The sequence below is a fragment of the Thalassophryne amazonica genome, chromosome 16 (genome assembly GCF_902500255.1).
Source record: "Thalassophryne amazonica chromosome 16, fThaAma1.1, whole genome shotgun sequence".
NCBI classification, from domain to species: Eukaryota; Metazoa; Chordata; class Actinopteri; order Batrachoidiformes; family Batrachoididae; genus Thalassophryne; species Thalassophryne amazonica.
The window spans coordinates 70,467,302-70,491,405 of NC_047118.1; the positions used below are offsets into that span (position 1 = coordinate 70,467,302).

Here is a 24,104-nt window from a genome sequence, read left to right on the forward strand (position 1 = left end):
AACAGTTGCCTATTTCATTATATATATATATATATATATATATATATATATATATATATATATATATATATATATATATATATATATATATATATATATATATATATATATATAAAATGACAAAATGACAAAAAATGTAATAAATGTTTGGGTGCTAAAATTTAAAATTAAGAAATTGAATAAAATAAATAACAAAATAAATAAATAAATAAATAAAATAATAATAAAAATAAAAAAAAAAGATCACACTGGGAAAAAGCTGCAAAAGTGATGATTCTGTTATTTTGTAGTAGTAGTATTAGTTTGTTTTGGCAAAGGCTGAGGTCATTGAGGTGTAAATGTTAAAATTGTCTTCCCTCTTCAATCCAATGTCCACCAAATTTGCCACAAATATGGGGGTGGGTTCTGGATTTTCAAGCAATTCAAATTAGCCAAGGGTCAATCACTGGGTCCAAAGTTATATCTGCTTGTGAGTATGTTTTTTTCTACACTTCCTGGATAATTTTGCTGATTTTTACCTTGGTATGTCAATGAAGGTTGACCCCCAATTTGGCACTTCAGTGTTCATTGTGGCAAAAACCAACATCAAGGAATTTGATTACAAATGAAGTTTGAACCAAACCTGAATTGGCCTGGCAAGATCAGCCAAAATTCAATCATTTGAGTGAAGGTCAAAGTCACTGGGGCCAAATATCAAATTGCTAACGGTGTTACTAAAGTGTACTTTTGCAAATTGTTATTGACTGGGGCATGAAGACAGTGAGTACTTTTTTTTTTCTTAGCAGCACCTGTTCTGATATTAGCCCAATTTATTCCTGCAGTGGAAAAGCACCTATTGATTGAAGCATCCAATATGATCAGCTTCACATGCAGAAAATGCTCCTGAAGGTGAAGTTCTTTATCTTTGCTGGAATGTAAAGTCCAAATTCTGCTAAAAAAATCTCTTTTATGGGAATGGTAAGAAGTCAGCATCTATGTCTGAGAAGCATTTATGATAGAAACATCTTGACTTTGATATGTATAAGTCTGCTGTATCAAAGCATGAGCGTACAACTTTTCATATGGTTAAAGAGAGATGTGCAGCTGAGGGATTGGTTAGTAAATGGGACAAAGTTTCATTTGGACCAAAAGCCCTCATGCAGTGTTTTGGGAGGGGTTGGGTTTGGGCTGCAGTCATGCAGGTGCATGCATCAGAGTGGCGTAGCCCACGCCGTCTGGCCGCGTGAGCCAGCCAGTCTCTCTCTTATCATTTCCTGTTTGGTCTGATTAGAGTTCTGTTCATTCTATCTGTCATTCTTTTTTTTTTCTTTTTTTTTAGCAGGCTCTGAAAGCAGGCAGTGCTCAGAAAAATAGACTACCGACCAGCCCCTCCATTCTCCTTACTCCTGCGCTTTTTGTCTATCATTTTCAGCCTCTTCTCTTCCCGCATGCGTAACTCCTCCTCTTCCTGGTCCTGCCGACACTTGTGGAAGTTCTCCACCACCACGCCGACGAACATGTTGAGGACAAAGAAGCTGACGATGAGCAGGAAGGAGATGAAGTAGAGCAGCATCCAGGGGTTGTGATTCCTCACAGGCTGAGGAGAAGAGAACATTCTAAGAGAAGCAGTGCTGAATAAAGACACTTTGACTTTGACATTTCTGCACTTAGCTTTTATCCTTAATATACTTGGAATTTCACATTAAATGAGTATGTCAATTTTCATATTTTTTTAACTGTGTACATATAAACATCCTTGCTGAAACCATAAATTACTTGTTTTTGATTTCTGTGACGTGTCACAGATGTCCAAATCTTAACTCCTGGCTTCTCTGTTAACCACACCCACACTGTGACCTCGAAAGAAATAGGACCTCTTAAAGAGAGTGTGGGGGTAACGACCAGCAGCTTGGTCCCACTTAAAGTTATACAGCCAATTTGAATTGAATGAAAATTTGAAATAAAGTTGCAGCTGGAGAAATTAGTTGTTTATTACAGCTGTGTGCGAAAATAAAATTAAAGGCTTATCGTAGAAAATGCTGCACATGGGCTTCACACAGCAGTCCTCATACCTGCTGGTCAACTCCCACCGCATCCAGCCCATCATACATGATGTTTACCCAGCCGTCCTTACAGGACAGAACAAACAGCGACATCAGAGCCTGGATAGAAAACAGAAAAAAAAAATCTGAAGTAAGTCTTAAATATTTTGGTCAAGTTAACTTGTTACAAACTGTGCTGTGCGTGAGCAAACAGAAATACTCAAATGACTAATTCAATAAAAGTCAGCAGAATTAGCAGTTTAACTGTAATTAAGATGGGTATACAGATGACAAATTTTGTTGTATGTATATTTTTAGAATTAGAAGCTAAAGATAAAAAAAATAACAGAACCCAGTAATATTTTTGTTCTCTTTTCAACTTTTCAACAATGCACCTAAGCATGGTGGATTACATATTCCAAGTTGACTAAACAAAATAACAAGTATAATTATTAATTTGCTTTATTGGATGTACAGTTTTGGAAATCGCACAAATGGAATAATATTACAATAACATAAAAATAACCAGTATGTTCCTGCAAACACCAGCTTCCATTGGGAGCACCACATAAGATCATCCATCTCCATCTCAGCCTGTCTTCTGCATATTCCTCTGTCACACCACTTCCTAACCACTTCCATTTTTTAAAACTTCATCTATCGTGGCTTCATCCACAGCATCCTTCTCCCTATATACCCCACATCCTTCCTCTGCCATTTTGTCCATACCATCTTGGTCATGCTTCTCCCACTTTTTCTCAACACCATCCTACCTGCGCTGCTCCTCTGATATGTTCATTCCTAACCCTGTCCATCCTCATCACTCCCAAGTAAGTACCACCACCTCTTAGGGGTGTCACTGTACACAGAAGTCATGGTTTGGTTCATATTTGTGGTTAGATGTCCTGGTTCGATACGTATATACATGTAGTAGCTTTTATCAGTGAGCAGCATGAGAGCTGCCGTCTGCCACCAGCACTGAGACAAAGTGTAAATATAAACTTTCCTTTTTTATTAAATGTCTTAAAATTCAGTTCCACCTCTTATCATTCGTGTTGAGTTGAATTTACTGTGGATTGCGCTGTGTTTTGTTTTTATGTCGCATGACATGGATCCAGTCTGCCTTCAAAATTTAGTAAATTTAAAGGGCCCGGTCACACAGCACACGACGTTAGCTGTGAACGAAGGAAAAGTTTCCCAATTCACAAATTGTTGAGAAAATGTTGACAAATAGCCTGGACTTCTCCCATCACCAAAAAGCCTGCTAGTGCAGAGTGCATAAAAGGCCAAAACGAAACCGAAAATAACAAAAGAAAAACGAAGCGAACGGCGACCTTGATGCTTTAAACAAAATCCAAACGAAGCACCAGCATGTGATCATTTCTGCAGCGAGTCTGTGCTGTCCCCAGCCACCTTCAGCTGCATTGTCTACACAATGCACGTTGCAGCCAGAGACGTTGAGAGGCTGAAGAGAGAGAGAGGCTGGAGATTGGACGAAGTTGGACAACAATCAAATGGAACACTGATGGTACGGGAACTACGCAAACGATGAGGGACCGTCAAGACAGAAAGCAAAACTGAATACAGACAAATTGAGGTTGTCGTCAGGAGTCGTTCATATTTTTCAACAGTTTAAAAATTCTGACAAAGCGCCAGCTACAGCAACAAAGCTGGACGACAGTTAAACGATGTCTCCAAAAGTCAACATAAGTCCAGATATCTTGTTTCATTTGGGCTTTGGTGTCCTTCGTTAGTGCTGTGTGACTGGGGTTTTAGCTTGTTTTACTTTTGCGCAAATGATGACATCTCATAAAATGTCACTCTGTACAGATTTTAAATCATTGTACACAGTGTGAATATTCAGTTAACTTCTCATCCGTGACATTTTACACTAATTTGTACAAAACATCACCTTTTGTCATAAATACGTCTTTTCTCACACTCAAATGCAGAGTGACCTCATTCAGGGACAGTGACTCAACACAAATGTGTATCAGTATGCTTTCACTTTTAGGGTCATCTTTCTGAAGAAAAAAGGAAAGTAACCAATGTCATTAGTGTTTCCTGAGTTAAATAATCCAGTCCCTGGTTTCAACTGGCTGTTTTCCTCTGTGATGAGTAATTAAGGCACCTTGACACTTGCATGAATCTGATCCCCGTACTGTGGCAGAATTCATCGTGCCAATGCATTCTGCTTTATCCCACTCGACCCAACGCTATATAAAATGATCATTTCGTAGACGATGACGAATATATATAATACAATAATAATTATATATATAGTAACGGATTGGTAAAATAGTTGCATTTTCATTCTTTCTGAGTTAGAAAGCGCACACAGATTCGCCGAGTCATCACGGAAACGACTCGGCGAATTTGCGCGCACGTCTTTCATTAAAAAATGTCCTTAAACAGTGGAATGTCCGCATAAAGTCCTCATGCCGGCCTCTTCTGAATCTTCTCTGTTCTCTCACGATGTCCTGGGTGAATTAAGCCTTAAATTAGGATGTTTTCAGGTCGAAACAAGCCGACGACGGCACCTGGAAGCGCTGCAGGACGTCCCGGTCCGTGGGAAGTCCTTACACCGACAGAAACACCCCATAATCTCTCATCAGCCGTTAAACTTTTCACCGAAAACCAGCTTAATTTCTCGAATAGTGTCTACTCGGATATTCCTCACAGATCCAGAAAAAATTTTGATAAAGCAACACGTGCTGTCTGGAGCAGCGTGTGAAACAAAGGAATTCAGCCGAGAGGGCGGGACCACATCTCACTCAAGGCCTGCCTACAGGGAAATGACGTCTCCGACGTGTGAAAAAACTCACGCATGCGCACGAGGGTTCAAGCATGATTGGTGGAATCGCACGTCATTCAAATCCATATAGTTAAAAAAATAAATAAAAGGGTCGGTTTATTGTCTAATAGACCTCGTATTCTGTGTACAGTTGTGCGCAGTGAACCTTAGCATGCATACCATACGATTCAATTGAAAAATGTATTGTGACACCTCTACCACCTCTAAGGTGTCCAACATATGTTTATTTAAATGAAACATTCCTTGTATGTTTGTCCTGGACAGTCGGGGGCACACTGTGCTACTGTATAGGTAACCTATGGAATGCCCCTAATGGCAATAACAAAAATAACTGGAGAGGATTTTGTAGCGACAATGTGGCCAACTGTGGCTGGAGCTGGAGTCAGAAGTTCAAAATGCAAATTTCTGTTTTGGCAGTGCAACACAATAAATATGAGTTACTGCAAAGTGAAGCTTTCAAAGCTGTATTTTTGTTCTGAAAATTCTTTTGAAAATTGCTGGCACCTTTAGTCCGTACCTGAATCAGGTTGTCAAAGTTGTATTTTCTTTGTATCCAGCGGTAATTGCCGTGCAGACAGTCAGACTTGTTGGTGATGTTTTTGGTATCAAGCCCTTCACAGTGATAAAACTTCCCTTTGAACAACTAAAGAGATAGGACAGAGTGAGTGAGAGAGAGAAAGCAAGAGATGAAGGTCTTTCCAGTCATTGTCACATTATCTTGACTTCACTCAAACTAACAGGCCATTAAACATCCAATTATAATTTTAACACTGAGAGTAAAGGCATTTTTAATCGAGTACACGCTTATCACAAGCTTTTCTGGAGAGCTTGGTTAAAATCTGGCCTGAGGGTCATGTCCCTTTCACATTCACACGTTCTCAAAAACAAAAGCTTATTGTTCAGTCTGCACACTTCCAATCCCCCTCAAGCTGCACAGGCAGATGATCCACAGAGGTGACATTCACGTTGCAAAGGGTAAAAAGCATTGTGCACAAAATGAAAAACAAGGCAGTGTCATCACTGCAATTTGTGCACACAATCGCTGACTTAATTGCGTATTCCAAATATGTGACCTGAAGTGTTGTGATACCTGCACCCCCAAGATACCAAAGATAATGAAGAAGGCGCAGCAAATGAGGACAATGTTCCCAATCGGTCTGAGAGAGGTGATGAGAGTCTCCACAACCAGTTTCAAACCCGGTGCTCGACTGATCACCCTGGAACACAAACACACACAAAACAAGCAGGTAACAGTGTTGGGTTTGATGCATTACAAAGTAACGCATTACTGCAATCACATTATTTTTGTGTGTTATGCAGTAATATGACACATTGCCAGAGGTGCCAAATCCAGCTTCAGAAAGTAAAAGTCCAGCCACATATTTTTTCCATCTTCTCAATAAACCAGCTGATTGTAATTAGTTCAGCTCTTCAGACAGGTGGATGAGCTAATTATTGAGATCACCTGTTTTAGGTGCACAGGTAGAAGCAACACATGGGAGGGTTTTGATTTTTTGAAGCTGGATTTGACACCTCTGCACATTGCTCTTCTCAACTCAGTAATCTCACTATATTTCTGAAGATCTTGCACAAAGATTACTGGATTCTCATGTACTCATGTTGCCTGCTGTTTAATTTCACAACAATGCCCCAGAAGAAAAGGTTGAACTCATCAAGTCCAACAGGTATTGTCTGTAAACATCTATTTCAAAGGAATGTTCATGGGAGTGGGGAAAATAAATCAGATACGGTAGAGGCAAAATGTGTGGATCGTTCATTTTCCTGTCCTACTGCACATGTAAGTTAAATACCTGTTGACTACTTTTACAAAAGTAACTTGTTGTAATAACAGTCATAGAAATAACTAAAATGTGTGTGTGTCTTTAAAGTAGCAAACCTCTTCCAGGTGTCTGCGATAAAACACTCCATTGGCCATAAAGATCTTTAATGAATCACAGTCATGGATGCCATAAAGTCATGATGTCTGCTGGTTCTCTGGTTTTTATTCATTTTTGTGTCACACCTGTCCTCTATGTGTGTGTCATGCCTGTTCTCTTTGTCAGTTGTACATTTCACTCCCATGTTTTTGAGATTTAGGGTTCCCTGTGTTATTTGATTTTGGGTTATTTCTCGTGTCCATGGCTTCACAGATCATGCTCTCATTGTGAGCCTTTTTGTGATGTTTATCTGGTCTGTTTCTCACGTGCCAGTCTGTTCTTGTCTAGCTCTTCCCACCTGGCCTGTCCACTCTGCTTCTTTTCCCATTTCATGTTTCTCATTTTGCTGCCATGTATTTTCAGTATGCATTTCATTTTTCTGATTATTCTATTTTGTGTTCTTGCCCTTTTGCTTTTATTTCTCTGTATTTTCAAGTACATGTTATAGCAGCCCAGTCTCACATTTCTTTTCCTTCTCCCATCACAAAATGAGTCAAATTTTCGTAACTTTTTTATAAACTCACTGTTGTATGGCTGGGGGGGCCTGGCTGCCTTTTTGTTTCTGTCTTTTGTCCTGTCTTTTGTTTTTCCTTCCAGGTGGCTTGCATTTGGGACTGAGTGGCTGTGTAGCTGAGTTTATCAGGACCTCACCCTGATCACCTGAGGCTGATCACCTGCGGCTCGTCAGGACTCACAGCTGTGGTGCATCTACAATAGATTGGAACATGGTGGCATTTAAGACTGGAGTACACAGTGTGTATTTGCCAGAGACTCGACCTTGTGACCAGACGGGTGAGATCGTCGTCTCGGGAGCCATCTCATCATCAGTGGATGCAGAGAACGTCCAGGTTTGATGCATGGTCTGTGAAAGAGGAGGGGGTGAGGTCTCACGCTCGTCAGCACACTTCCTGAGGTACGTTAGATTTTGTGACTAACATTTATACAGTCAGTAAATGTGGTGTCCCTCACACCTTATTATATTGAGCTGTATGTTGGTCGTGTAATCAGCTTCCACTGCTGTGGAGTTTTGTGAACTGGATGTTCCATGCCTGCAGGGTGGGAAGCTGATTAGTAATTAAGCCAGGAAGTGTTTGCTGTTTGTGCACCTTTGAGCGTTCTCTCTGTGTGTTGAGTGTGGACTCACATAATGATTCCCTCTTTCACAGACTCGGTTTGTCGCGGCCACCTGGGGGGTGTCGGCGGGGTCCTTGGGTCCGAATTCGTTCTGGCTCCAGACCGTTGGCGCTGCTGGGAGCGCACTGCAAAACCACCATGCCAGACCGCGCACTTTTATATTTTTTCACATCACTGTTATGTTTATTAAACTCTGTTATTCTTTGTACCGTGCTCTGCTTATTTTATACTGGGTCCTTCAAACGCTGGTCCGTTCTCCGGGCTGCGTCCGACACATAACACTCACTATTACTAACCCTACTCCTACCCCCAACCCGAACCATAACCTAATCCTACTCCTTCCCCCCACCCTAACCATAACCACCCTGACCCCCCGCTTCACTTTTAATTTTGTGCAGCCATCATAGAATGAATTAGAATTAATTTGTGCTGCCATGACGAAAATGAGGCGCCTTTCGTCACAATATCACAAACCAAGAGATTAATGTATATTTGGTGCTGCTGAATCACGACTTGCAGTGAGACTGCAGCAGATAACACAATATTTACAGAGGAACCCTGCAAATGGTGAGAGAAGCAACAAATTGGCTACAAATACACCTGAGACATTACTCTTAAAAAAAAAAAAAAAAAACTGATTGGCCATTTGAATTTTCAATTGGCAGCCAGGTAGGGGTCATTTGAAGAAATTACACAGGGGTCAAAATTAAAAGATGCTCCAATCATATTGAAAACTATACTGATCACAAAGATTCCAAAAAGTATAATTTGGACTATGTGTGACTGAATGTTATGGGGTTAAAAACAGCAAGAATGGTGACAAAGGTCAATTTCAGTTTGTACAGGGGTCAAATGTTTAAGTTGTTCTAATTTTGGTAAAAGGTGATGCAAATTATTGGTTGAGTTAATAGGGTTTTAAAAAGGAATAGTTTTCACCATGTGTCATGCTTAGTTATTGTGTTATAGGTTAAGATACGAGTATGTCACATGTCATAGAATCCAATGGACGTCGACATTGTTTGACCGTTACTTTGCAGACCAAACATTCAACACAGTTAAAACTATTCCATTTATGAATCATGTACAATGAATAACACAGGTAAATCTTGTAAATTATGGAATGTTCTTATGTCTCTCGATAAAGTCATGGGTGTCCTCTTCACTAACTTCTTGATGTCTTACAACTTCAGTATGAGACTCAAGTTGTAGAATTCTCTCTGCTAGGGAGGATAAAACTCTTTCACTTTGATCAGACATCTTGGTTGAATGAAATGATCTGGATCCTGTATCTGGATCCTGCACTTGTCACCAGGGTGACAAAAAATGGGGGGTTGGTCATTGGTAGGGCTGAGTAATGGGGGCTCCTGACTGGACAAAAAGCATGGCAATACAAAGCCTAGTATTTTCCATGTCTTTTTTTTTTGTATTGCCCTGTTTTAAGATTTGTATTGCCCTGATCTTATTGCCACAATTTCCAGGGCAGTAAAATTGATAGGACAAGTGTATGATTTATCAGAACCATTTTTTTCTTGTATCTCATGGCTGGTTTATGAATATAGGGCAGATTTTTGTTGTAATATGTGATAATATGTAATACATTATTTTTATGAGTAGCAACACCAATAGTGTTAGGTAATGAGCATATGAGCTTGTTTGCATAAAATAACCAGTTGCCACTTTTAAGGAGAGTCCGGCATTGGCACATAATTTGAAATAGTAGATTATATACATTCGTTACAAAAAACAATAAGTCCAAAGCATACCTCAGAGGGCGCAGTGTGCGTAGCAGCCGTAGGACTCTGAGAATACCAAAGATCTTGTTTCCACCAGTGTAGGCCAAAGAAACAAGAATATCGATCAGGGACACAAACACCAGCACACCATCCAGAATGTTCCAGCTGGATTGGAGGTAGCTCTGCTTCCCAAAGCAGAAACCAAGAGCTACAACCTGAAGATATCACATCATCATAACTTTAACTTCAGCTCAGTGACAACTCGTAAATGATGCATCATAAAGGGAAACTTCAAGAAAATTCCGACAGGTGAATATTTGAACATTTTAAATATTTGTATACTGAGTATATTATGAACAAGAGTTACCTTAATGGTCATCTCTGCCAGGAATATCACAGTGAATACATAGTTGGACACACTTAGAAAAACTCGCTCCTAAAAGCAAGGAGAGATTAATTATGAATGAGCACTTAATGATAATATAATATATATTCTTATTGTTGGAGACGTGCAAATAGTCCACCTTCAAAAAGTATGGATGCTGAACAGATGCTTTGAATAGGCACAAACTAAGAAAATTTTCTCACCAAAAAGTTGGGAATGCTTAATTTTGGTTCAACTTGTTTTCACATTGCGTTTATACAACAGCACTGTAGATACTTAGACATAGATTAGTGTATCCTGCAAAATTCACTCACATGGCCTGCAGCTCCTTACACATTCAAGCTAATGGTATGTAGAGCCACAAAATATTCACAGCACATCACTTTTTCCACATTTTACAGCCTTAGTCAAAAATAGATTAACTTCAGTTTTTGATAGCTTAATTGGATTCCACCTGGGGTAAATTCAGTTGATTGAACATGATTTGGAAAGGCACACATCTGTCCACATACAGTGGGGAAAATAAGTATTTGACCCCCTGTCAGTTTTGCAGGTTTTCCCACCTACAAAGAATGGAGAGGTCTGTAATTTCTATCGTACATACACCTCAGCTGTGAGAGACAGAATCTACAAAAAAATCCAGAAAATTACATTGTATGATTTTTAAATAATTAATTTTCATTTTGTTGCATAAAATAAGTATTTGATCCTCTACCAACCAGCAGGATTTCTGGCTCTCACAGACCTGTTAATTTTTCTTTAAGAAGCCCTCTTTTTCTGTACTCTTTACCTGTATTAATTGGACCTGTTTGAACTTGTTACCTGTATAAAAGACACCTGTTCACACACTCAGTCAATCACACTCCAACCTGTCCACCATAGTCAAGACCAAAGAGCTGTCTAAGGACACCAGGGGCAAAACTGTAGACCTGCACAAGGCTGGGATGGACTACAGGACAACAGGCAAGCAGCTTGGTAGAAGACAACAACTGTTATGATTATTTATTAGAAAGTGGAAGAAACACAAGATGGCTGTCAGTCTCCCTCGGTCTGGGATTCCATGCAAGATCTCACTTTGAGGGGTAAAAATGATGATGCTGAGAAAGCTCAGAACTACACAGGAGGACCTGGTCAATGACCTGAAGAGAGCTGGGATCACAGTCACAAAGATTACATTAGTAACACATGATGCTGTCATGGTTTAAAATCCTGCAGGGCAGCAAGGTCCCCCTGCTCAAGCCAGCACATGTGCAGGCCCATTTGAAGTTCACCAGTGACCATCTGGATGATCCAGAGGAGGCATGGGAGAAGGTCATGTGGTCAGATGAGACCAGTATAGAGCTTTTTGGCATCAACTCCACTTACCATGTTTAGAGGATGAGAACAACCCCAAGAAAACCATCCCAACCATGAAGCATGGGGGTGGAACCATCATACTCTGGGGGTGCTCTTCTGCAAAGGGGACAGGACGACTGCACCGTATTGAAGGGAGGATGGATGGGGCCATGTATTGCGAGATTTTGGCAAACAACCTCCCTCAGTAAGAGCACTGTAGATGGGTCATGGCTGGGTCTTCTAGTATGATAATGACCCCAAACACACAGCCAGGGCAACTAAGGAGGGGCTCCGTAAGAAGCATTTCAAGGTCCTGGAGTGGTCTGGCCAGTGTCCAGACCTGAACTCAATAGAAAATCTTTGGAGGGAGCTGAAACTCCAAACCTGAAAGATTTGGAGAAGATCTGTATTGAGGGGTGGACCAAACTCCCTGTTGCACTGTGTGAAAACTTGGTCAAGAACTACAGGAAACGTCTGACCTCTGTAATGGCAAACAAATGTTTCTGTACCAATTGTTAAGCTCTGTTTTTCTAGGGGATCAAATACTTATTTTATGCTACAAAATGCAAATTAATTATTTAAAAATATACAATGTGATTTTCTGGATTTTTTTTTTTTTTTTTTTTTTTTTTTTAGATTCTGTCTCTCACAGTTGAAGTGTACCTAAGATAAAAATTACAGACCTCTCCATTCTTTGTAGGTGGGAAAACCTGCAAAAGTGACAGGGGGTCAAATACTTATTTTCCCCACTGTATAAGGTCCCACATTTGACAGTGCATGTCAGAGCACAAACCAAACATGAAGTCAAAGGAATTGTCTGTAGCCCTCCAAGATTGTATCGAGGCACAAATCTGGGGAAGGCTACAGAAACATTTCTGCTGCTTTGAAGGTCTCAATGAGCACAGTGATCCTCCATCATACATAAATGTAAGACATTCAGATCCACCAGGACACTTCCTAGAGCTGGCTGCCCATCTAAACTGAGCAACTGGGCGAGTGGTGCCTTATTCAGAGAGGTGAGTAAGAAGCGATGGTTACTCTGTCAGCGCTCCAGCATTCTTATGTGTAGAGAGGACAACCTTCTAGAAGGACAACCATCTCTGCACCAATCCACCAGTCAGGCCTGTATGGTAGAGTGGCCAGATGGAAGTCACTCCTTAGTAAAAGGCACATGTCAGACCACCTAGAGATTGCCAGAAGACACCCGAAGGACTCCCAGACCATCAGAAACAAAATTCAACAAAATAAGGCAAAGATTGAAGTATTTGGCGTGAATGCCAGGTATCATAATTGGAGGACACCAGACACCATACCTACAGTGGTGCAGGGTAGTGGCTGCATCATGCTGTAGGGATGGTTTTCATTGACAAGAACTAGGAGACTAGTCAGGATGGAGGGAAAGATGAATGCAGCAATGTACAGAGACATCCTGCATGAAAATCTGCTCCAAATCGCTCTTAATGTCAGACTGGGGCGGTGGTTCATCTTACAGCAGGACAGTGAGCCTAAGCACACAGCCAAGATATCAAAGGAGTGACTTCAGGACAACTCTGTGAATGACCTTGAGTGACCCAGACCTGAATCTGATTGAACATCTCTGGAGAGATCTGAAAATGGTTGTCCTCCGATGCTCCCCATCCAATCTGATGGAGCTTGAGAGGTGTTGCAAGGAGGAATGGACAAAACTGCCCAAAGATAGATGTGCAGTGCTTGTGGCATCATATCTAAGAAGACTTGAGGCTGCAATTTCTGCCAATGGTGCATCAACAAAGTATCTAACAAAGGGCATGAATACTTACTTATTATTTTTAATAAATTTGCAAAAAAATAGAAAAAAACTTTTTTTCATGTTGTCATTGTGGGGTGTTGTGAGTCGAACTGTGAAGGACAAAAAATGATTTGCTCCATTTTTGAATAAGGCTGCAAAATAACAACATGTGGAAAAAGTGAAGCCCTGTGAATACTCTCTGGGTGGACTATATGTCCACGTGATTTTAATGTCAGTTTGTTTACTGTTCCAACAGCAGTGTAGTCTGAATCAGTAGAGACAAATAAAGTTTTGTTTTACTTCATTTTGTTGCCATTGTATCATTATTATTACAAAGCGTCCAGTATTAGGTGCAACTACTTTATGTGTCTTGACACAATGTTACAGGTGTTATCAGGCTTGTATTGATCTGTATGTGTTGTGCTAAAAAGTTTGAACCAGCTACAGTAAAAGTGCCATCAAACTTAATTTCCTTCTCCAGAGCTTTGTAGTGTAAGAGACCACATGCACATTTATTATGATTATTATTACAACCAGCAGTTGATTATTTTTAAAGGTCTGTGGCACACATATGCTTCTATATTGTGAAAACAACATATATACACACACACACACATATATATATATATATATATATATATATATATATATATATATATATATGCAACACTTTTGGTTTTGCTCCCATTTTGTATGAGATGAACTCAAAGATCTAAAACTTTTTCCACATACACAATATCACCATTTCCCTCAAATATTGGTCACAAACCAGTCTAAATCTGTGATAGTGAGCACTTCTCCTTTGCTGAGATAATCCATCCCACCTCACAGGTGTGCTTTACCAAGATGCTGATTAGACACCATGATTAGTGCACAGGTGTGCCTTAGACTGTCCACAATAAAAGGCCACTCTGAAAGGTGCAGTTTTGTTTTACTGGGGGGGGTGTATCAGTCAGTATCTGGTGTGACCACCATTTGCCTCATGCAGTGCAACACATCTCCTTCGCATAGAGTTGATCAAGTTGTCAATTGTGGCCTGTGGAATGTTGGTCCACTCCTCTTCAATGGCTGTGCGAAGTTGTGACGACGAACTGGAGTCAGGTCAAGACCCCAATGAGGATGACGAGCATGCAGATGAGCTTCCCTGAGACGGTTTCTGACAGTTTGTGCAAAAATTCTTTGGTTATGCAAACCGATTGTTTCAGCAGCTGTCCGAGTGGCTGGTCTCAGACGATCTTGGAGGTGAACATGCTGGATGTGGAGGTCCTGGGCTGGTGTGGTTACACGTGGTCTGCGGTTGTGAGGCTGGTTGGATGTACTGCCAAATTCTCTGAAACGCCTTTGGAGACGGCTTATGGTAGAGAAATGAACATTCAATACACGAGCAACAGCTCTGGTTGACATTCCTGCTGTCAGCATGCCAATTGCACGCTCCCTCAAATTTTGCGACATCTGTGGCATTGTGCTGTGTGATAAAACTGCACCTTTCAGAGTGGCCTTTTATTGTGGGCAGTCTAAGGCACACCTGTGCACTAATCATGGTGTCTAATCAGCATCTTGATATGGCACACTTGTGAGGTGGGATGGATTATCTCAGCAAAGGAGAAGTGCTCACTATCACAGATTTAGACTGGTTTGTGAACAATATTTGAGGGAAATGGTGATATTGTGTATGTGGAGAAAGTTTTAGGTCTTTGAGTTCATCTCATACAAAATGGGAGCAAAACCAAAAGTGTTGCGTTTATATTTTTGTTGAGTATATATATATATATATATATATATATATATATATATATATATATATATATATGTGTGTGTGTGTGTGTGTGTGTGCAAATGTTTTAGTCAAATTTAATGCATCAGAAAGGCATTGAAAACGATGAAAACCTGATATAAATAAATTAATGTGTGATGAATTTCAACTTTAATGATAATTGTTATGAAAAGTGTGTTCTATTTACATGTGATTTTTCAGTTTATAAGTTGCAGGACCTTAAAAACTATTTTCAAAACAACACAACTTAAAGCATGAGTAATCGGGAGGTGATGGTCTCGTGGTTAAGTGTTCGGCTTCAGACTAGATGATCCTCGGTTCAAAACCCAGCCAGACTGGAAAATCATTAAGGGCCCTTGGGCAAAGTCCTTAATCCCCTAGTTGCTCCTCGTATATAGTGAGCACCTTGCATGGCAGCACCCTGACATTGGTGTGTCTGTGTGAATGGGGGAATGAGAGGCATATTTGTAAAACGCTTATAGGTTCTGATGCAGATGGAAAAGCACTATATAAATGCAGTCCATTTACCATTTAATTGTGTTTTACAATCATTTTAATGCAACATGATCATTTGCAACTGTGTTTGTGTGGTATTCTGCTGGCCAGTACACTTATAAAGAAATTATTTTTTATTATTATGGAATAAAAAATATATAGCTCACATGTTCAACTTTCCTTTAACAGATTTTGTGTTGACATGCTAATAAAAAGAGAGGGGCATCAAACATTACTTTTATTATAACTCTGAAATTCCTAAAACCTTTACACCGTGCTGTATATATATGTGTTCGTGTGTATGAGGCCCTGTGAGAGACTGGTGTCCTGTCCAGGGTGTACCCCATGGTGTACCCCAAACATTTGCCCAATGACTCTTGGGATAAGTTCCAGTGCCCCCAGACACTTTAGTGGAAAAAGTGGGTCCAATCTCTGGAATATTCTCTCTGGCATATTATTATTCCTATGTTTTCTTTTTATCTGGGTTCTGGGAACATCTCTCTCTCTCTCTCTCTCTCTCTCTCTCTCTCTCTCTCTCTCTCTCTCTCTCTCTCTCTCTCTCTCTCTCTCTCTAATTCTGAAGTTTTGTAACAAACAGACAGATGCCAAAGGGATTATGGGTAAATGAGCCTTCACTAACTGACTGGTTAACTGATTCATTCTATGTAAAAACCAACACATTAACATGAGGTGTGTGTGTGTTTACACATAAATGTGCTTTTGTAAAATATGCTTTTTTATCTGTTAAAAAAAGCCATTTGCAAAAGCCAAAAACATGAAGCTGTGATTAGACAACAGTCTGATATAACCGGGGTCAAAATAAATAGAACACTGCCATCTACTGGTGTCCAGACGCTCATACTGCCATGAACACTACTGACCAGTAGATGGCAGTAGAGACTGTGAAAACTTGCCAAAACAAATATTCCAGATAATCCATGTCTGCTACGTTTAAGGTGCGTGGAATTTAATGAACGCAAACTGAATTTCAGACATCTTATATATATATTACTCTGGGACAAAGAAGACAGACAGGGTTTGACATAAGCAGGACTCTAAAGAGCAAACAGGAAGTGATTGCAGCTCACAATGATTCCAATTGAAAATAATGGAGAAGCAACCTGGGCTTCTTCTGGCACTTTTTCATAAAACAAACACAATAACAACGCCTTTAAACCCAGAGAATATATTCACGAGAGTTTTAGGTACAATATACAAAGGGTTTAATGCTGTTGTCCGTGTGGAGCCTGATCAGAGTGTCTCAAATGCATTTCTTCTGCCGTGAATGTACTGAGATTACCCATAATGCACCTGGACAGAGCATGTCCATGCTAAAACCTTCAAAATTAGTGCATTACTTTAAAGCTAAAACATATATCTGATATTTTCACTTTATTAAACTTCAGGCGTGATGTTAATTTAAATAACCTTTCCGAAATTAGTTTGGTTAAAATTTTAACCATAAGTTAAAACTGTATGCCTCTGGATGACTTGGGTGATATTGCTAGCACATCTGTATGGGGTCAAAATAAATTATCCTTTATTTTCTGTGTCCAGTTCTTTGTGTGCAGAGGATAGAACAGTTTCTCCTGGAACCAGCTCTCCTCTATTTGCAGAGGATGGAACTGTACATCTACTACAAAACATTTAACAGGTAGGTACTCAAATCTTTGATTTCAGATTTCATAAATGTTTGTAAAGCTTAAGCTTTATTCACCACTCCTGCATATGTTAGCGGTATAAAATTTATCAGACCAAAATTTATCGGAAGATAATTAATCTGCTGATGGTTTTCAAAGTTATCTGAAAAGCTAATTCAATAATAAAAAACATTAGCTTTGATGATAAGCAGAACTGTGCCCACCACTGTTGTTACTACTCTCTTGTGATAGACCTTTGCTGCCATACTGTGTTTCTAATTTTTGTCTACTTCTTTGGATTGATCACTTTGAGTGAGAACTCTCTGTTATTGACCTTTTGCATGTGTCTGGATAAGCCTCAAGTGCCTCCTTGAGAAAGAGTTTCACCTCTTTGGACTTATCTCATGTGTTTCAGATCTCTGCCTGTGTCCCACATCTTCTCTTCAACCTGCTACTAACATACACCTCAGTATTGAACCATTCTGCACATGGCCTTGGACTGCCTACAGCGTGAGGATAAAGAACTCTGTCTTAAATAACCTGGTCTGCTCTCTGCCATGGGGTTGTACCTTGGTACTCACCATAACACATATTTGGTGATTCAGTGTAACTGTTCCTCATAATGGGTGTGTGTGAGTGTGTGTGTGCATATGCATATGTGCAAGTGTGTGTGTGTTACCGTGCTGTTGGGATGTATATCAGGCCGTTCCAGAGCAATGGTGATACAGTTAAGAAAGATGAAGACCAGAACTACATGATCAAACATCTTGTGTGAGATAATGCCCTGACACCACACACGGAACCTAAACACACACAAACATACACACACACACACACACACGCAGAACCAATCAATGCAGAGTCTGTGGTCGATTAAAGGGATTACCTATACATAAATCCATCCATTTCTATACTTGCTTACTCCAATTAAGGGTCACAGGGGGATTAACTACACAATTAATAGTTAAAAAAAAAAAAGAGAAGAAAGAGAAGAAAGAAGAAAAAAAAAAACCCACAACCCAAACAAAAGCAAAATGATGTAGAAAATGTCACTCACGCGCTCTGAGGAGAGAACAGGTAGAGCGTGTAGTCTTCATGCTCTTTGCACCAATGAGGCTTCATCTTATTGATCTCTCTTTTCAGCCAGTAGCAAAAAGGACTCTGAACAGGTCAAAGGTCACATTTCAGTTACACAGTACGTACATACAGTCACAAAGTAGAATAATTTATAAACCAACACTCCAGTCATCCCACATTTCACTCTTAAAAAAAAAAATGACAGTAGGATTAAAAAAAAAAAAAAATTGACAGTGGGATTTTTTTGTCCCGTCTGTGGATCCTCCAATAAATATGAGCTATACCACAATTCTCAAAGGCCCAAATCTGTGTCTGTTATATTTTACTTTGTCTGTCTGGCCAAAAAAAAAAAAAAAAGTCAAAAACCACACAGTTAGACTGTCATTTTGTTGTGCATGTAAAACTTCCTGAAAATGTGCTGTAAGACCTTTTCTGTAACACTTTACTTGAAGGTATTGTCACAATAGTGACATAACACTGTCATGACAAGTTGATATTTTTTGGGTTGTCTTGAATATGACAACTTGATATGAACCAAAGCAACATAACCAGAAGTTGTCTTTGGCCTTTTTGGTCTTCAGTCCTATGCCAGCTTGTCAGCTTGTCCTTACAAAAACGGAATGACCAGTGGCAGCTGGCCCATAGGGGGCGCTCAGGCGCTGCCCTCCTAGATGTGGAGAGGAAAAGTCATAATATATATTTAAAAAGTATTATCAGTGTCAGTTTTACTTAATAGTATGTGCCTACATGTAATATGAATGATTAAAACAACACTTCCTCCAACTGACTCTCATTCAACAGTGCATTTCCACCGACAGAAGCAGAGAACGTATCATTCCTCGTCTTGGCCGGTCATTCAAAGCGCCCTCGAAGTGCAGCGAAATAACCAATTGTATGTATTTGCTAGGGAAAATTAATAAATATTTGGCAAATCAACATTGCCAAAATTAATGGCTTTGGGGCGTCAGAATTTTAGCCCTTGCTACAAAAATGCGGGAACGTTAGATTGCTACAGTCAGTGATATAGGTGACGCTGCAGCTGTCAGTCAGTCAGACAGGAAGAGATGATGGTGACGACGATGTTTGGGTTATATTTATTTATTTTATTTTGTCTCCGTGTGTTTTGCTGGAGTAAGTTGAAGAACTCTTCGGAGGTTTAAAACGGGACAAAACTAATCAAATCAATGACACCAAAGTTTGGCGGGGATCCTTTTGGAGGTGCATGGAAGTGCGCACATCAGATCTTTCTCGTGGTTTAATGACAATTGCACATCCTGGTTGGAGAGACGTTTGTCTGACTCATTATAAACCGTGTCAGGCTTCATTCACACTGTCAGCGTGCACATGTCATGGAGACTGCTGATCTACGAGGGTGGAAAGGAGCGCATCCACCTCTTCAGGTGAGCTGACGAGCTGCTCGGATTTATTCCCGAATGTTGCTCCTGGTGTGGAAACGAGGGTGAAAATTTAAGATAAAATGAATGAGTGATGTTTTTGTTTGTTTTAGGGGATCAAAGCTGTGATCTTTATTGGGACAGCAGACCAGTTATAATGGTAATAGGGGAGGCCGGGGCTGTTTGTAACTGTTCAAAGCTGCAGCCATGCTGGTATTTTGATTTCACTTTACACATTTTGAGGATCAGTCCACAGAAATGAAATATTCTTTGGAGTATTCCACACTGTAAAACAAATTATTTGCTCAGTTTAAAAACAAAACAAAACAAAAGCCTAAAATAGCAATTTGCATGTTGCATTCTAACTCAGCCACTGAGTACACACAAGACACTTATAGTAAGACAAACCCAAGTTTAGCAACGCATTTAAATAAGTCAAATCAAATCAAATCAATTTTATTTATATAGCGCCAAATCACAACAAACAGTTGCCCCAAGGCACTTTATATTGTAAGGGAAAAGCCATACAATAATTACGGAAAAACCCCAACGGTCAAAACAACCCCCTGTGAGCAAGCACTTGGCGACAGTGGGAAGGAAAAACTCCCTTTTAACAGGAAGAAATCTCCAGCAGAACCAGGCTCAGGGAGGGGCAGTCTTCTGCTGGGACTGGTTGGGGCTGAGGGAGAGAATCAGGAAAAAGACATGCTATGGAGAGGAGCAGAGATCAATCACTAATGATTAAATGCAGAGTGGTGCATACAGAGCAAAAAGAGAAAGAAACACTCAGTGCATTATGGGAACCCCCCAGCAGTCTAAGTCTATAGCAGCATAACTAAGGGATGGTTCAGGGTCACCTGATCCAGCCCTAACTATAAGCTTTTGCAAAAAGGAAAGTTTTAAGCCTAATCTTAAAAGTAGAGAGGGTGTCTGTCTCCCTGATCCGAACTGGGAGCTGGTTCCACAGGAGTGGAGCCTGAAAGCTGAAGGCTGTGCCTCCCAATCTACTCTTAAAAACCCTAGGAACTACAAGTAAGCCTGCAGTCTGAGAGCGAAGCGCTCTATTGGGGTGATATGGTACTATGAGGTCCCTAAGATAAGATGGGACCTGATTATTCAAAACATTATAAGAAGAAGAATTTTAAATTCTATTCTAGAATTAACAGGAAGCCAATGAAGAGAGGCCAATATGGGTGAAATATGCTCTCTCCTTCTAGTCCCTGTCAGTACTCTAGCTGCAGCATTTTGAATTAACTGAAGGCTTTTCAGGGAACTTTTAGGACAACCTGATAATAATGAATTACAATAGTCCAGCCTAGAGGAAATAAATGCATGAATTAGTTTTTCAGCATCACTCTGAGACAAGACCTTTCTAATTTTAGAGATATTGCACAAATGCAAAAAAGCAGTCCTACATATTTGCTTAATATGTGCATTGAATGACATATCCTGATCAAAAATGACTCCAAGATTTCTCACAGTATTACTAGAGGTCAGGGTAATGCCATCCAGAGTAAGGATCTGGTTAGACACCATGTTTCTAAGATTTGTGGGGCCAAGTACAATAACTTCAGTTTTATCTGAGTTTAAAAGCAGGAAATTAGAGGTCATCCATGTCTTTATGTCTGTAAGACAATCCTGCAGTTTAGCTAATTGGTGTGTGTCCTCTGGCTTCATGGATAGATAAAGCTGGGTATCATCTGCGTAACAATGAAAATTTAAGCAATGCTGTCTAATAATACTGCCTCAGGGAAGCATGTATAAAATGAATAAAATTGGTCCTAGCACAGAACCATGTGGAACTCCATAATTAACCTTAGTCTGTGAAGAAGGTTCCCCATTTACATGAACAAATTGTAATCTATTAGATAAATATGATTCAAACCACCGCAGCGCAGTGCCTTTAATACCTATGGCATGCTCTAATCTCTGTAATAAAATTTTATGGTCAACAGTATCAAAAGCAGCACTGACGTCTAACAGAACAAGCACAGAGATGAGTCCACTGTCTGAGGCCATAAGAAGATCATTTGTAACCTTCACTAATGCTGTTTCTGTACTATGATGAATTCTAAACCCTGACTGAAACTCTTCAAATAGACCATTCCTCTGCAGATGATGAGTTAGCTGTTTTACAACTAACCTTTCAAGAATTTTTGAGAGAAAAGGAAGGTTGGAGATTGGCCTATAATTAGCTAAGATAGCTGGGTCAAGTGATGGCTTTTTAAGTAATGGTTTAATTACTGCCACCTTAAAAGCCTGTGGTACATAGCCAACTAATAAAGATAGATTGATCATATTTAAGACCGAAGCATTAATTAATGGTAGGGCTTCCTTGAGCAGCCTGGTAGGAATGGGGTCTAATAGACATGTTGATGGTTTGGAGGAAGTAACTAATGAAAATAACTCAGACAGAACAACTGGATAGAAAGAGTCTAACCAAATACCGGCATCACTGAAAGCAGCCAAAGAGAACAATATGTCTTTGGGATGGCTATGAGTAATTTTTTTCTCTAATAGTTAAAATTTTATTAGCAAAGAAAGTCATGAAGTCATTACTAGTTAAAGGAATACTCGGCTCAATAGAGCTCTGACTCTTTGTCAGCCTGGCTACAGTGCTGAAAAAAAAACCTGGGGTTGTTCTTATTTTCTTCAATTAGTGATGAGTAGTAAGATGTCCTAGCTTTACGGAGGGCTTTTTTACAGAGCAACAGACTCTTTTTCCAGGTTAAGTGAAGATCTTCTAAATTAGTGAGACGCCATTTCCTCTCCAACTTACGGGTTATCTGCTTTAAGCTGTGAGTTTGTGAGTTATACCATGGAGTCAGGCACTTCTGATTTAAGGCTCTCTTTTTCAGAGGAGCTACAGCATCCAAAGTTGTCCTCAAAGAGGATATAAAACTATTGATGAGATAATCTATCTCACTCACAGAGTTTAGGTAGCTACTCTGCCCTGTGTTGGTATATGGCATTGGAGAACATAAAGAAGGAATCATATCCTTAAACCTAGTTACAGCGCTTTCTGAAAGACCTCTACTGTAATGAAACTTATTCCCCACTGCTGGGTAGTCCATCAGAGTAAATGTAAATGTTATTAAGAAATGATCAGATTTTCACGGAATACTGTTAAGTCTTCAATTTCCATACCATAAGTCTGAACAAGATCTAAGGTATGATTAAAGTGGTGAGTGGACTCATTTACATTTTGAGCAAAGCCAATCGAGTCTAACAATAGATTAAATGCAGTGTTGAGGCTGTCGTTCTCAGCATCTGTGTGGATGTTAAAATCGCCCACTATAATTATCTTATCTGAGCTAAGCACTAAGTCAGACAAAAGGTCCGAAAATTCACAGAGAAACTCACAGTAACGACCAGGTGGTGTCAGGAAAGATGACTTTAAGATTGCTTTCAGCTTGTTTTCATCTTGGAATATAATATGTGCCATGGGATTAATATACATGCTGTTGGATTAAACTGCACAGTGTTTGGTACCTTACAGAAGTAAGTGAGGTCATACCGGACTTTTCCATTATAAATGGGGAGGCCCACGGAATGAACTCAGTGGTGAAGACGATGGAATATGTCTAAGAATGATTCTAACATGACAAGTATGATCAAATGAAGTATTAATGTGTTAGAATTAAGAGTTGATTAGAAAAACTATGTTACAAATAAGTGAAATGAATGATTATATGAGTTGTTTTTCATAAAGAGTGCAGAGTCAGAGAAAAAAGAGGAAGTGAAGATGATGTCGCAAACAGGGCAAGAAAAGCTGATGTTAAACAACTGATCAAATGATTAAGATGTTGGTAAAATATGAAATGAATAATAAGGAATGGAAATGTTTGTATATGATCATATGAATTGTTTTATGTGAAAGAGAGTTGTAATGAAATGATTGAATATGATTTAGAAGAAATGATTTAAAAGAATGAATTCTCAGAAAAGCTGAAGTGTTAACAGAAAAGAGGAACTTGAGAAGTAAGTTACTGGTAAGAGCTGCAGAAATTTCCAGTAAGTAGAAGGAGAAGGGAGGAGGTTTTGAGTCAACAGTGTCCCCATGGTAACCAAGATCATCTGAAGACAACAAGAGTCAAGCACATATATAAACTGTGAAACACCAGGAAACGGGGTTATTCTTCCAGGGAGAGGTGCTGTTGCCACTTCAATCAATTGGAATCGTGGAGTGAGAGGATTGGAGCCATAAAGATCGTTTGAGAGAGTTTTCAACTCCCACTCAGGCCGTCCAGTCACTGAGTAGCAGAACATTGGAGAATAATCACTGGCCTTAAGTCTGAGTGGGGAATGTTCAACGATTTCTCTCTCAAGGAACATCACAGCATACCAGAATGGATTAGATCAACTTTTGGTTGATTGAAGAAGGAATTAACTCTTATGTGGATTAACTTCCTGAAGGATTATAACATCACACAAGGATCGTGGTCAGCTAACGATTAATAGCTGATGAAGAGGAAATCAAATTCATCGAGATGGGGACCCTAACCTCAAAAACCTCCTTCCCTCACTCCTAGAAAAATTGTTAAGAAGTCAATCCAGTCCCAGTCAAAGTAAGATCAGACAGAATTATTGAATCAA

General features: G+C 39.7%; 1 protein-coding gene across 3 annotated transcripts in view; it reads right to left on the reverse strand.

Annotated features, from left to right (window-relative positions):
• cacna1ha (calcium channel, voltage-dependent, T type, alpha 1H subunit a) overlaps nt 1–24,104 on the reverse strand; it is a 483,986-nt gene that overhangs the window by 62,158 nt on the left and 397,724 nt on the right. For 2 of the 3 annotated variants that reach the window (XM_034190926.1, XM_034190928.1), the window contains exons 20-27: nt 18,095–18,198; nt 17,717–17,840; nt 10,008–10,076; nt 9,671–9,855; nt 5,927–6,053; nt 5,354–5,479; nt 2,052–2,141; nt 1,363–1,576 (exon numbers count right to left, since the gene is read on the reverse strand). In XM_034190926.1, coding sequence (XP_034046817.1) covers nt 1,363–1,576; nt 2,052–2,141; nt 5,354–5,479; nt 5,927–6,053; nt 9,671–9,855; nt 10,008–10,076; nt 17,717–17,840; nt 18,095–18,198 — 1,039 coding nt within the window. The remainder of the gene's footprint in view (nt 1–1,362; nt 1,577–2,051; nt 2,142–5,353; nt 5,480–5,926; nt 6,054–9,670; nt 9,856–10,007; nt 10,077–17,716; nt 17,841–18,094; nt 18,199–24,104) is intronic. The other variant, XM_034190927.1, reaches the window with a different exon arrangement.